The sequence below is a fragment of the Grus americana genome, chromosome 1, assembly GCF_028858705.1.
Source record: "Grus americana isolate bGruAme1 chromosome 1, bGruAme1.mat, whole genome shotgun sequence".
Classification (NCBI taxonomy): Eukaryota; Metazoa; Chordata; class Aves; order Gruiformes; family Gruidae; genus Grus; species Grus americana.
The window spans coordinates 152,213,150-152,228,171 of NC_072852.1; the positions used below are offsets into that span (position 1 = coordinate 152,213,150).

Sequence of the window (15,022 nt, forward strand, 5' to 3'; positions counted from 1 at the left end):
GGAGAAGAGACGACACGTGGTAGGTGGAATGGGGATAATGTAATGAGGTTACAGAGGACACTGGGCATATTGCAGTGAGGAGGAGGGAATTACGGCATGGGTGTTGGTAAATGGAAGCCTGTGCTTTAGAAAATCCCTTCAGAGTCTTGTGCTATAAAAGTATTTTTATCAAGTTACATATGTCACTTGGCTATGCAGACAAGGAGAACACAGTAAGTCAGGCAGCTCCTTAAGATAACTCACTGCTTCCTTTTTTGGCTGTGAGCTTGCCAGTTTCCTGCAGAGTTAGGCCCATGCCTCTGTTGGAAAACCCAGGTGCCCCAGGCTTTCCTACAAGCTGACTTCCACTGCCATTCTACCTCCTTCCCAAGTTTTCATTTGCTGTTATATATTTCAATATCTCATATCTTTTTTTAAATAGAGGGAATTCCTTAAGTGTTGTACCTGCATGATTCAAGCAATGATGGACTGCCCAACTGCATACTTTTAGTTTGCCTGGACAACTTCTTGCCTACAGCCTTCATAGTGCATGGGACCGACTTAGGATTTGCCTTCTGATTTCATGCTATTTGGTTCCTTCAATATTAGCTTCTTGATATATGTATAGATTGTTCTTAGTCTGTTTGCCTTTCCCTCCCTTCTGAAATTATAGATAGAGTGGGAAAGCATTTGATGGTAAGGAAGGGTTTCTCTCTTTTTTTCTTTCTCTTTTTGGTGCAGGCTTCAGAAAGGGCATTTTGTTGTGCTTCTTGGACATGCTGGACTGTGCTGTGCCCACGCTGTTTGGGGTAGGGATGTTCTGAGCCTCCTCAGCGAGGTTGTGATTGTCTGCACCAAAGGTAATTTCATTTTTCACTTTTTGAAGACCTCTACTGAACTTCGTGCTCTGCTTTTGCCAGACCTTTAGGGAAGGAGTATTTCAATTAGTGACTTTACAAGACCTGAAGTTTGGCACTGAATACTGACACAGGTTCTGTTTCTTGCCGTTTAATGTATAATCATGCAAGTCTGAAATCTGAATTCCCTGCTCTTCCCGTGCAATCAGGTAGATCGAGCTTTGCCACGGATCAGATGGAGCCAGGAGACAGACTGGCCTGCTCCCAATGCCCAAACGGGTTTGCTTATTTAATACGGGCCTTCTTTTCGCCTCTAATGAATGGGTTTCAACCTGGGGGCATCGCCAGTGCCCTTTCTTTATGGCTCCGTGGGAAAGAGGACTTGAACATCCCTCCCTCCCTCTCGCCATGACGCGCAGGCCCCGCGGTCGGGGCCAACGGCTGCTCCCCGACGGTTGGTCCGGGCCGGCATTGGAGACGGGCCATAGAGTTAGTCAGCCTTCCCCCTCCCCCCGCTGCCCCCTCGGGAGTCCCGGCGGGGTGGAGGGGGGGCTGCCGCGGACGAGAGGAACGGAGCCGCCCCTCCCACCCACCGCCTCCCCGGCACGGCGCGGCAGGGCACGGCTACGGGACGGGGGCGAGGGCAGCAGCGGCAGCCCCGCGGCGGCTGAGGGGGCGGCCGAGGCGCGGCGCGCGCGCTCCGCAGCTGGGCGACCTGCCGCCGCGCGCCAGCTGTTGTAAAGCGCTGCAACACCACCACCCCCCCACACCGGCACCCTGCTCCCCCTCCCGCCCCTGGCAGGCAGCAGCCCAATGAGCGCCGCGGCCGGCTGCCCCGCTGGCCAATGAGAGAGCGGCGGCGGGGCGGGAGCTGCCAGCCTGAGGGGCAGGAGGCGAGCGCTGAGCTCTGCTCCGCTTGGCTGCTCGCTCGCTCGTTCGCGGCAGCCCGGTTGCGGCGCGCTCCGAGCAGTCCGATCGCTTTCCTTCCCGTCGCGGCGGAGCAGCTCGACTGCCTCCTCCTTCTGCCCGGCCCGACCCGTGCGTCTCCGCGGCGGCGGGGCTCGAGCACTGCTGAGCGCCAGGCGCGGCAGCGGCACCACCACCATGGCGGTGGAGGAAGAGGGGCTGCGGGTTTTCCAGAGCGTCAGGATTAAAATCGGTGAGAGCGCGGGGTAGGGGCGGCTGGCAGTGGGCGGGGAGACCCGCTGGAGCCGGCCGCGCCGGGCGCTGGGGAGCGCCGGTGCAGCGAGGCGCCCGGCGCCGGATGCTCATTTGCGCTCGCCTGAGCGCCGCGTCCCGCCGGGGGAGCGGTTGGGGGCGGCGGTGGGGGGTCGCGGCGGCGGCGGGACGGGCGGTGCCAGCGGCTCGGCGGGGCTCCGCGGCGCCTCAGGCTGGCGGTGCGGGGCCGGTGGGGAGCGGCGCCGTGAGGGGCGGACCGACCGGTGCTTGTGAGGCGGCCGGGTGCCGCGGTGACAGGCCGGTAGCGCCGTGCGCGTCCGGCTGGCGAGCGGCGGCGGCGGGAGTCCGGGCGGCGCAGGATATTGTGCGGATTTTGCCTCTCTTTTTTTTTTTTCCTTTTCGTTGCTAAGCTACGCGCTAAAAGTTTGAAGGCGGTCACCGAGTCTCAGTACTGTATGTCACTGGCAAAGCTGGTGCGAAACCGGCCATAAAGCGGCTGTGGGAAGGAAGCCGGTGCCTCAGCCCGTGCCTCAGTGAGCGGGACGGGCTGAGGCTGCTCCTGCTTCACGGCTTCCTGCGACTCGCGTTTGGAGGTTCGCTCCTCTTCTCGCTGTTGATCGAGTCCCAAACCACATTATTAGAAAGTAAGCGACAGATGTCAGCGTGCAGATTAAACTCTCTCTGGTAGAGTTCTGAGTGTGCCGGCTGGGAGGGAAATCCCTCGTTTCCGTAACAGAATCAAACCCGTATGCAGAGGGAGCGGTTTGCCTCGCTTAGGTGGGGCACGGTGGCGGGGAGCTTGGGGGGAAGTGGAAGTTTAGTGCCGAGCTCGCAGGGATGGGTACTAAGGGAGTTGGGCTTGTAGCTTCCTATTAACGCTCTTGAAAAATTTCCTCTTGCATATCCGTGCATGTAAAAGCAAATTTGCAACCGGCAATTGTCATGTTAGATAAAATTGAAACTTGAATTTGCATAGGAAATTTCATTCTTAGATAATGGCATTAATATTTCAAAGAGACCATTGCTAGGATTGTTTCCTTATTAATTGTTAGCAGGTAGTCTAGTGATAGCAGACTTTAAGAAATAAAATTTTATGACATAAAATGAAAATTATGTGTTGATTCTGTGTTCTTTTATACATCCAGAAAAATGGATTCAGTAAGACTATGGAGTATAGTCAGAGACTTATTTTCTGGCTCTTTCCAAAGAGGAGAGGAAAAAAAAAAAGTCTTTTCACAAAGGAGAAATTTGGACACCACACAGTGGGTGCTATTGCAGGTTGTTCGTATCTGGTGATTTGTATTGAAAGGAGTAAGAACACATCTCACATATAAGGTGATGACTCTTGGGTGGTTTGTTTATTTTGAGAAGAAAACGATGTTGTCATACCTAAACCATTGAAGTCACTAGAGTGTGGGGATTTCTTTGAGTGGTAGAAGAGATGGAAGATAATAACAGCAGCAAGACTTGAGATTAATCTCATTAAATCATGGACTAAAGTTAATCCTACTGCTGACTTCAGTTATCAGAGTCCTCATCAGAGCTAAGCTTTTGATTAATATGCAGTATTGCAGTAAGGATCCCTGCTGCCTTTTAGTGTGGATAGTAAGTAGGAAAGACTGCGTGCATCACTGGTACACTGGTGCTTCACTTCTGCCTTCTAAGCAGAAGGTCTTTACTCAGTGAACTGCAAGAATAATGCCAGGTGCTTTTTGGAGCGCTGCTGTGCCCAGGTTTTCTGCTGTAACACAGCAGAGGGCGATAATAAGTACACACAAAACCGAGCTCTTTCCTTCTGTTCACTGGAAAGTATCTCAATGCATATTCATCAGCTTTCGTGGCAGAAGCATGAGTTTCTGGGAGTTGTTTTTGAAAGTTAAATACCTTTCTGTAGCTTACTATCTTTTGTGAAATTTTTCAGAAAAATAGAAGTGGCAGGATTCCTATGATGGGTTGAGGCAGTATTTCTAATCTAACAGGTCTTGTAAAGCAATCATAATCTTGAAGGAACTGTATACATACTTGTAGACTCCCAGCAAAAACACCTGTGAGTGGATTTGAAAGGAGATGATGAACATTGGAGGGACATTACTTTTGTCAGCTATTCCCAAGAGTAAATTTGTTTGCCTTTTAGCAGTTACAATTCACTAATATCTTGTAGGCTTCTCTCTTTAGTGACAGAAGGCTTTGAATCTTTTGGGGGGTTAAGGGATAAGTTATTCAAGGACAAAGGGATGAATCATTTCCTGTCTTGATTTACTTTGATTTATCATGCTCTAGAAGTGGTCAGTTCTGTTCTTTGGGAGCTTGTTTCATGGCCAAGCTCTGACTGATCTCTGACTTGCAGATATTCTGTGCTTGATCTGCTAAGATGTTTCCACACTGGAGCACCTTTCCTGGCAAATCATGAGTGGGGGGCACTGATATACAAGTATACCTCAGTGTAAACATCACGAAATGTAGGATGATGCTTTGAAGAATCAGTGCACTGTGAGATCAGGGTGGGGCACTTGTGGTGACATGCCTTTCTTAATAGAGAGGCTGATGCAGTTTGGAGGCTTCAGGCCATGCAAAACATCTATAGCCTAGAGATGTTTGAATGCCCTAATGTAATCTATTGCTATGGCTTGGTCTTGTCCTGTATTTCCAAGAAGCTGCGGGTAAATGAAGGTGTTTTCTACTGCTGGTGTAACTTGTTCTTTAGGGACTGATGGGTTGCATAGAATGGGCCATATTTAGCTAGATGGGTGATCAGATCCCAGATCTCCTAAATACTTCCCCATTCTGGTAGTGTTGTTTCTAGTCATGTTTGGATTTGGCTTGAGCCATCTGTTTCACCTATTGAAAATGTGAACCTGTGAGCTTCTTAGGAACTTGAGTTTCCCTCATTTGATTGTACTGCCAATGATGTGCCACTTACAAAAAACGTCTCTTTGAGATACTGAAGCTGTGGAGCAATGATACAAACTCTTGTCATTGTGGGTAGCAGTGTAAGAGGAATTGTTACTGTGCTATCTCATGTCCAGTTTCTGGTTTCTTTAGTGGTTTGTTGAATTGAAAGAACTCAATGCCTGGCTACTTCTGCTCACGTCTATTGCAAGGAAGTAACATACAGTAAAAAGAAAAAAGTGATGTCTGTGCTAATGAATGCACTGTTCAAATGTCTATTTGAAATTGATTTATTTTGGCTTCCCATAACTGAAACTTGTCCTCTTGTCTTTTTTTCCTTAATTGAAATTTTTTTTTACCAGAATCCCTTATACATAAACAAAACAATGTGTCATGTAAGACTAAACAAACACTTCCTATAAGATTGCCACTTTGAGGAAGTGTGCAGTGCTGATATTTCCATGAGTCAGTGTTTCAAAACCTGAAAGGAAACAACATAAGGCTCCATGGCTGATGATTGGCTGGAAAAACTACAAAGAGAGTCCTTCTGCTTGACAACATGACTTGTGCTGTACTCTCAAAAATATTTAATAAATATTTTTGAAATTAATTGCTACTTTTTTCCTCCTTAAATGGCATCAACTATTAAACTTTCAGTTGAAAAAATAAAAGCTCATATTCAGTGTTTCTGCTATGGAAGGCTGTATACTGGTTAGCGGAGAACCTTCTGCCAGATTTTACTTCGTGAAATTATTTATACTTGGAAAATCTAAAGAAACAGCTCGTTTGTGAATTCTCCCTGTAAAGTAACAAGTTTTCCGTGTCCCTGAAATCTAGTACTCTTTTGTCTAGGAGTATTAGGCTCTGCTCCAGAATTGTATTTTTCTAGCTGTAACTGGGCTTGTTATAGAGGCTAAACACATCCCATAGTTTTGGAATAATAATTGAGACAGGAGGATACTGCACATCAAGAGGCTACTGGGGCACGAATATAATGAGGAGGATCCTTTGCTCATTGTTGTGTTGACCTCAGAGATCATGGTGGTCCTCTTGTACACTTTGAGGGCTTGTCACAATTTAAGACCTGCATAAACTTCTAAAGCTCTTTTATCGTCCTTAGAAAGGGCCAGGGATGGACCTTTTGTGGTTGCAGGTGTTGAGGTCATAGTCTAAAATGTGGAACTTCTGGCAGCATAGTCTCTCCTTAGCGCTAAGTGTGATTGGCACGAAGCTGTGAAATTTTTGTGATAAAGATTGGCTACTACCTCATGTGATTTGGTGCTCCACTCACAGCTTACCCTGTTCAAAGGGTAAACCCACTGTTTTCTGAGAACTCAAAAACCTCATTTACATTGTGATGATCCAGTTACCTAGATGAGGATGGTTGGTCTCTAGACTGTGCTGTCTCTCTGACTCTTAATTTTGATGTGGCCTCTTTACTAATTCATATTGAGCTGTGTAGTTTAAGACATTGCAAAAGTAATCAAACTTTTTTTTTTGGAAACGGAGAGTCTTGGGTGAAGTCTGGCTGAGTATTTGTTTAAGTGCAGGTATACTAGCGTTTAAGCAGGTCGATTACCAAGAGAAGGTATTTACTGCCCTTCCACCATTAAACTTGATACGGAATAAATGTTTGAGAGATGCCGCTCTGCGTTTCTGTGAGGTGAAGGAGGAACTATCTTGTCTCTGACAACCTTAAGGCCTCCCTTAAGTCTAATAGTCCTAAGGTTGATCAGGGAAATCCATTTTGCCTTGAGAAGATGTCCCTTTTAATGTTGTCTGGTGGGATTTAGTGCCTTAAGTGGTTACTTGTAGAAGTAAGTACGACTAAATATGTTCACTGCATAATACTGTAAAAGGATTTATCCTCATTTAAATGGGGCATAAGGTTGTTGAATAGATATTTTTAGAATGAGGAATTTTTCCCAAGTACTTATCTATATATATAATAGAAAATTATTATTTAGGAAATGTAAAATGTTTCTTATAAAGATAACAATGATCTTTGTAGTGTTTCAAAGTTAGTGGACCAACAAGAAAGGAAGAAAAGTTACTTGCATCTCACCCTGAATATATTCAAGACTTCTCAAGATCATTTCTGCACATTAAAAAGTTAACAAGTACAGCTTAAACTGATGTTGCGTAGGTAAAATAAAGTGACAACTTATGTTGTTATTGATTGACTGCAATGCTATTTAAGGCTTGAGTCTGACAGGCTGCGGAGGGTGCAGAATAGATTATGCAGATTTTTTACCACTGGTTCAATATTTCAAACTCTGCTAAATTTGGTGGTTGTTGTGTTCTGACTTGTGTTTTAGTGTGCTGAATGGAAAAGAGCTGCGACCAGTGTTATTTCTAGAGGAGGAGTGCTCTGACTGTTCATGGACTGTCAGGAACAGCCGTGGCTGGAGCAAAAATGGAGACCAAAGCATAGTTTCTGCAGGAGGAGGAGAAAATGAAGGTAGCAGTGGAAAATGCTTCAGTGAACTTAGTTTTGAAGAAATGGAAGATGCTTCTGTTTGGGGCTGCCAGCCATCATCAAATTATCCATAACTAAACTTTCTTTTAAGTAAAAAATTATTCATATATGAGTGGAAGCCAATGTGACTTGGCTTTTAGAGCATGTAGAGGTAAATTCACAGGAGTGAGACCATTAAACAGATCTGCCCAGAGTCTCTGATGTCAGGAAGCAAACTTTCTAGGTTTTTTTGTCCTGTTTTGGAATTATTACATTTGAAAAAAACATTCACTAATCTCTCTCATGAGAACTAATAGTGTTTTCTTGTCTTCTCATTGAGGTGATTATGTGCTGGTCAAAGTACCAAATGCTCTTACAGGAGGATGTTATGTAAGTGCTGGATATCTTAGCTTCACAGTTTTCTAGAAAATGCTTTCAAAAACTTTTCATTGCATTGAATTACTCTTCAGACTGGTTGGTGTGGTTTTTGTGGTTTTTTTAAAATTTTATTATTATTGGTTGAAAACAAATTTCTATTTCTGAAACTACTGGGTTAAATAGATCCTGATACTAGCTTCTCTTCCTGTGTTCTTATGTCTCTGTTGTGCCTGATGCTGTTCTCCTCCATGTTTCACACGTTGATTCTGTTCTTGTAGGTACAGTCCAAGGCATGACATCATGATATGCTAACCCAAATTAGTAGCTTGTTGTTGCTGAAAAGGCAGGTCTTGCTTTTCCCCTTCCCTATTCATCTTGCTCCCAGCTATGAAACACTCTATGCACCCCCCACCTCAAACACACCTGCTGTTGACTGATGTTCCTCCGCTAACAAAAAAAAAATCCAGTTCAATTTGCAAAGTAGGTCCAAAGAATGCAACTTCACTTTTCTTGTCAGGTTTAGTTTTCTTCCATTTTAGTGAGTTGAATCTGTGCACTCAAGTGAATGTCAGAGCTGTCTCTGGACAAGCATCAGAAGCCTGACTGGGCATGTGTGAGTGGGAAATCAGATGGAGGGGACAGCAGGTGCATCCCCTGCCTTCATGCCTGTACACTGGCAGCATCATGAGACTGCTTGAATCTTTCTACACTCTTTAGTCTGCTCCCCTTCCACAGTACATGTTTTCTTGTTGATAATATGTTTGTTAACCTCCAATCTACTTCAGCTTGGTCGGCTACTCTGGAGGACAAATGTTAAAACTTCAGCAAGACCACCAAGAGGATAACCTGCCAAACTGATACCTCTATATCTGTGACCTTCCACCTGAGAATTGCTTGCATCTCACACTCAGTTCAGGACCCTTAGCTGCTTATGAAAGTTCAGGTGTTTTACTTGGTATTAACTGTTTAGTACAGATGCTGCCCTACTTCTCCATTACACACTTGTCTTCTAATGCTGAGGCACCTCATGTTGATTATCATGTTTACGCTTGAGCAGAACCCTGTTTCCCCTTTCTTTGCATCACAGCAAGATTTCTACTTACATAGATATGCTGTCAAACACTCCGTTATTATACAAAGCCATTCATTGCACTGATGCTCGCATTTAAGAAAGACCTTCTCATGCAAACACTGAAGGGTGTTGCCTACAGCAAGACTGGAAAATACAATTTAAAAAAAAAAAACTTCTAAAATACCTTTGATAGTATACATCAGGTTAAAATTCTTAGAGCAGATAAACAGTATAGACTGCAAATGGACCTTCAGGTATTCCCTCTATCCTTTCTTAGACTATGACTACTGAAGGACTGACTGATCTCCATTACAGGAGTGTAAATTGTGAATACTTCTGTTGAAGTCAGTAACTACACTTCTGTGAGAGCTGAATTAAGTCTTTGAGTAGCTCATGCAGCAATTTTTCTCTTGGAGGGTGTGGGGGAAAGGATGAGGAAAAATCCACTTGGAGTTATTAAAGAGTACTTAATATCTCTCATATTTGATTCAGTTGTGAGAAAACCCTCTGCAAACTGGCGTGTTTGGAGAATAAATCTTACAGTTTCCCTGTGTGAGAGCAAGAAGCCTAGGATAAAGACAGGGGATTGTAGTCTTTGCTGAATACAGTAAAAGATGTAAATATCAGAGAGTTACATTACTCATAATGATTTCAGACCAACAAATGTTCAGCCAAACATGTAGAAGAAAAATGAGTATTTGTTTGTGCCAGTGGACTATTAATGTGTCTGGGGAGCAAGTCACCTAAGGCATGTATTAATGGTTAAAACATTCACTAGTATGTCTTAATGTTGTGTTTTAAAACCTTCTAGTACAAGGGATTTATCTATTTTGTGGAAAAAAATCAAGGAGAAGCTTGAGATATGCTTGGAGTTTATAACAGGTTTTATTAAACTGAAAAGCTGATCATAGACTTGCACATTCTGAATAGCTTTCTTTTACCTTCTGATTTTATTAAACCTTATGAAGTATCTGTTCTTTAGCAGTGCCTGTTTTATTTCTTCAGCATAGTGGACTGATGACTGAATTTAGGATCCAACTAAAAGCTTTGTTTTGGAATAAAAACAAAACAAATCTAACTTCCTTCCTCCCCCATCCTAACCTCTACCAAGGGAAAGCAACTTCCCTGAAACTTCACATGTTGTTTTCCTCCTATAGAAGACTTTCTGGGTGAAAGTTTTGCAAAGTGAGATGTGAAGCTTCAAAATTATGAAGAACTGTTTTTTTTTTCCTATTTTCATTTCTTGAAATTTTTCATGGATCATTGCCAAGTGTAAAACACTTTAGAGATTCAGTGGGAAGTTTGAGGGCTTTGAGGTTTTTTTCCCCTTTTCTGTCTGAAAGGGAAAAAAGTGTAGTGTATCTGTATTTTTGAGGTCTGCTGTGGAAAACCCCCAAAATATTGAAGATTTATAGCCTGGTCTGACTTGCCTAACTTCTGAGGTTGATTAGGAGTTCTGCTCTTCAGTTTTCATTCCATACCTCAGAAGTCTTATCTTTTTCTACCTGACTAGAGACTCGCGCGTTGTCATGTTACTACCTCTCAGGGAGCACTGGGGCAAAACAAATATCCATTCATTAGCCCAGCAACTGAATCTTACTGTTCCCTACCTGCTGGGGTGTGAAACTGTGTGACTGCATCACCATTAACTAAAATGAATTAGTATGATGTGATGGTAAGAGGGAGAGTGTTTCACCTTTATGAATGACTGGTATGTTTGAACAGGTAGCATTTGATGCAATATTTAATTAGCATAAATATTAATGTACTTCACTTTTATAAGCTGGTAGTAGGTGGATGAACATTAGATGAAGCGTCTCAATTTTGCCATGTCAAACAAATGCATGAAAAGCCTTGAAGTTGGGAAGAATGTCATTTCTGCAATAATAGTAGGAGGGGGAGTATTCTATGAATGCAGGTCTGCATTCCCTAAGATGCACACTTAAGCTTTCTTTTTTGTCTTTTACAGTGACCTTAGGTGGAAATATACTTGTCCGTTTGTCGCTTTTTGTTACTCAAAGGCATTTCAAAGTCCATTTAAAAGAAGTTTGCGTCGAAACACCTGAGTTTGTGTTTCAGAAAAGGAATGTAAAACATTGGAGACATTGGGTAACATAAGGAGCAGAAGGGTATTTGAACTTCTGAAGGAGTTCTGTTTCTAGGGTTTTTAAATTAGAGTGGTTAATTTTTTAATTTATAGCTGTAGGAACAAGTTTTTTGTGTGACTGATAACTTTTTTAGCAATTCACTAATTTAAGTTCCCATTCAGTTCCTGTTACACAGAAAGCATGTAGTATAAATCAGCTTTGCTGGTTTTGATTTTCCTTGCTTTCAAGTTTCATTCAGCTTTCATATTCCAAGTATTGAACAACTGACAACTCGAAATACTTTTTTTTATAGTTGTGCTTCTGTTATGGCTGCTTATACAGAGCTCTTATATTTGTAAAAGCAGCTGCAAAAAACAGATGTACTGATGGCTGGGTTTTAAACTCCTTAAAAATAGGAGAGAGGGGAAGAAGTTTATTTTTACTACTGTTTCCAATTTCTTCTAAAAATATTTCTATTTACAAATTGTTTACAGCTACTTACTTTTGTTCAAGAGTTCTAGAAGAAAACAGTTAGTGGTAGCCTTTTACAAGGCTTTAGTTGATTCTTGCTTGTGTTTCCCAGCTGGTGTTAGAATACATCTGGAATCTATGAAATTCCTTTCTTTGTTCCTCATTTCCTGTTCCATTCAGTACTACAGTGCAGCATTCTGAAAGCTGTTTCTCTTGGTATCTTCTTCTAAGATGTGTGTTTTAAAGCATTTAGTGAGTTCTTAAAGGTGGTTTTATGTTCCTTGTGTTTAACAGGGTAATTGAACTGTATCGTGAAACTTCTCAGATGTTTTGTTTTGATATTTCAATGAAAAATAGTTTTGTTGATTTTTTTCTGGCGGCCATTCAGCTTGTAGAATTGTAGGAAGGAGGGTGGTAGAAAGAGAAGAAAAATCTGGTAGATAGTATAAAAGCTCCCTTTCTTAGTCTCCCTCTCTCTCTCCCTCTTCCCCCTGCCCAGGAACAATCACCAGTTTGTAATGGAAAATTAGATCTATTTTGCAGGAGACACAGGGTGTGACATCCTACAGTTGCTTTTAGATTGTGGTTTGAAAAGCTGGTGACTGCTGCAGAACACGTGAACCCAACCTTGGAAAATTGAGCTTTGACAGTATGACACTGTGAGAGTTGCATGCATCTAAAAAACAATCCATCCCCTCCAAACCAGCAATGTTTTAGTTAGATTTACCAGTTGTGATTGCATTGTTGCAGATCCCTAGTAGTCGCTAAAAAGAGAGGGGATACAGTGGTTAATGGAATTGCTCTTATTTTTTTTGCAAGACTGTGTTTTGCTCTATGAACAAAACATCTGGCAAAAATTGTGCTTTTATGAATACTTATGTATCTGAGTGGCTGGTCCAAGTTGTCCAGAACAAATGGAGGTTCTTCATAGTCCAGTGGCTGTTGTCATCATCTGCCAACTGTGAGTGCTGTTTCTGAGATTGTAGCTTTGCTCTCTACATGCTGTCTGTAGTCGTGAAAGATCTGTAGTGGTACAATACATGTTCAAAAGCTTCTTCACAAAACACCTTTTAAGATGAGGCTTGTATTATGAGCATTGTTTCTTCTCTTTATAAATGCAATAGCTGTTTTCCCCTCCATTTTTGAATTGTGGAATATCTCTGAAATGGCAGCATTTGCTCTTATGGAGAATTTAATATTGGGGAAATACTTACCTTATTTTTAACTGCCTCTTTTAATGCAATTTAGTAGAGAGAAACAAGGAATGCTAGCGCTGCCAGTCCTCTACAGGTCAGATTTGCAGATCTGCTGATTCCAGTTGCTTATCTTCTTTTGACTTTTTTTTTTTATCAGATGTCCCTAGCAGAAACTGTATAATTGATTACTTTAAAAGGATTGTACATATGGTTAGTTGCACATTATATTTATGTATTATAAGAAAACCAGGGGAAGTGCTACTTGTTTCCTACAAGGTATGCAAAAATAGTGGCAGAACTGTGAAACTCCAGCAGTTGTCTGAAGTCTGTCTTTCAGCGGATCACATGGGTGCAGCATAAGATAGCACACCTCTTTTTTTTTTTTTTTTAAGGTTCTTGGGTCCTCTGCTCAGGGAGGCAGTAAAGGTCCTAGAAAACTTGCACCTGCTCTGCTCAAGTCAGAGAGGAGCTGTGCTCCCGTAAGTTTTGTGCCCTACATTGATTGTCAGTAAGGTCCTTGTCTTGATCTATGCAAATTCTCAGTAGCCTAGACCAAGTCTGGTCCTGGAGACCTCCTTCAGACCATGTTTCCCTGCAGCACTGGGACATTAACTATAATCTGGTTCCCTTCCTGAGATCAGAGGGAGTTGCATATTGCCTCCATGAACATAATGGTTAAGTTCTGACTTTCGTGTAAGTATTCCCTAGTAGATAAGCAGAAGGGACCCATCAGCTATTTCTGCAAACGTTCTCTGATCTGTTCCTCTTTAGAAATTTGGAGTTGCATTTTGTAGTGTAGATATTTGATGTTTGGGACCTTGGCTGGTGCTGCATAATATTCAAATGTTAAATTATTAATATACCCAAAGAACCACATTTGTGCTCTGTTAGGTGTGTCTTGGCCCAAATGTAAGGTAGGAGTTGACCAACACCACTCTTTTATTTCTGTGAATATTAGTGTTACCCTGTGTTTGTAGACTGTCTGAAGTAGTTAATTTTGCTGCACACTTGTCAGCCAGCAGTCCTTGTGTGATTCTGCTCGACCACTGTGAACACCAGAGTTCACACTAACAGTGGGACTTTAAGACAGGAGCTCCAGGTAGTTCCTGCAGAATAGGCTTAGACTTTTAGTGCTTCAGAGATGATGATGGAGAAAGGAGGTTGTGGTCAGTGGTCATAAATCCACCCCTGACTAAAGCTAGGGGAACTCTTTATGCCCCTTCCCTCATACTGAAGCTTAGAGCCAACCTCTATAGTCTCTGGGGTGGTGCCTGCAGTGGATTTCAGGAAATTGCTGTTGCATGTTAAGGTTGGAAGGAACTAGATTTCAAGGTAGTGTTAAGTGGTGTACTTCTCTCCCTACTCACCCATGGCTTTTCATTTTTTATGCCTAGTAAGCAAAATTGCCTGAGAAAGAGAGGAAAAAAAAAAGCTAATTTTTATTCAGACCAATACTCCCGAATGTCTGGTTTTGAGTGGTGAGGCAGAAGTTTGACAGGGAATAAAAAGTGCCTGGGGGAATTTGAGATGTTGCAATAGAGCAAAATAACTTCAGTAAAAGTGAAGCTCTAACAGGCTGATAATTAGTGTGTTTTGACACCTGCTTCTGTGACACTGTTCCAGAAAGTTGTGGATTTAAAAGTCATTCAGTTAATATTTCTTTACTTTGAAAGTCAACTGCAGTATTAAATGTAACCAATCTCTGTAATAGTCTAGTGGGAAGTGTGGTATATGATGTCATTTTTAGAGTTTCCTGTTAACACCTGCAAATTTTTGGTATGCTGATGCCCTGCTTCTGGTAATGGGAATTGGTAATCTAGTCCTGTGGGTAACGTGTACTTCATGCTCTTGAATATGGGCTTTACTTTCTTGTGCAAAGTGAATCTCTGGAGTTGACAGTGTATTTTTCTCCTAGTCCCGTGAAATGTTACTCATGTATAGTTGTACACTGTCAAACTCTGTTTTTTGTATGGTGGCCATTTTAATTTTGGTAGTAACCAGAAGTACCAAATGTTCCTTGGGTGGTGTCCCTACTTCAGCAGTACCATGCACATGCATTGGGAGCCACATAGGAGCAAATACTGTGCTTAACAGACCATGCACAGTGGCAGAATGAAATGGGGCCATGTATGAATATCTTATCCAAGAAGGGCTTAGAGCCAAATAAGGGCTTACATGTCTGTGAATTAGTGCCAGGCTTCAGGTATACCAGAACTCCTCTTCTACTGCTTGGGGTGCTTTGGAATGTGATCTGAAAAACCCATTACTTGAGGTGACTTGCTTGGAGGAAATAGTGGGTACAGGGCTAGGTCTGATCTCTTGTTGCTCTCCAGAAGTCCAGCAAGCGAGACAGGGACAGGAGCTTCCACGCATTCCCTTCAGAGCATGGAATCAGTCAAAAGGCAGGATCTTGTAGCTGTGCTCTAAAGGTGGGAATTTGGTTCCCTTTGTGCTTT

The 15,022-nt window shown here is 42.7% G+C and overlaps 1 protein-coding gene across 3 annotated transcripts in view; it reads left to right on the forward strand.

The window, feature by feature from the left end:
- The window catches only part of RASA3 (RAS p21 protein activator 3), a 187,886-nt gene that overhangs the window by 44,388 nt on the left and 128,476 nt on the right, over positions 1-15,022 (forward strand). Inside the window, exon 1 of one of the 3 annotated variants that reach the window (XM_054822995.1) lies at positions 721-839. The exons of 1 other annotated variant lie outside the window; for it this stretch is intronic. Coding sequence is in view for 1 of the 2 variants with exons in the window: in XM_054822975.1 (XP_054678950.1) it covers positions 1,941-1,995 (55 nt within the window). In the remaining variant the exon portion in view is untranslated. Of the gene's footprint in view, positions 1-720; positions 840-1,715; positions 1,996-15,022 lie in introns of those variants that run through there. One more of the 3 variants, XM_054822975.1, reaches the window with a different exon arrangement.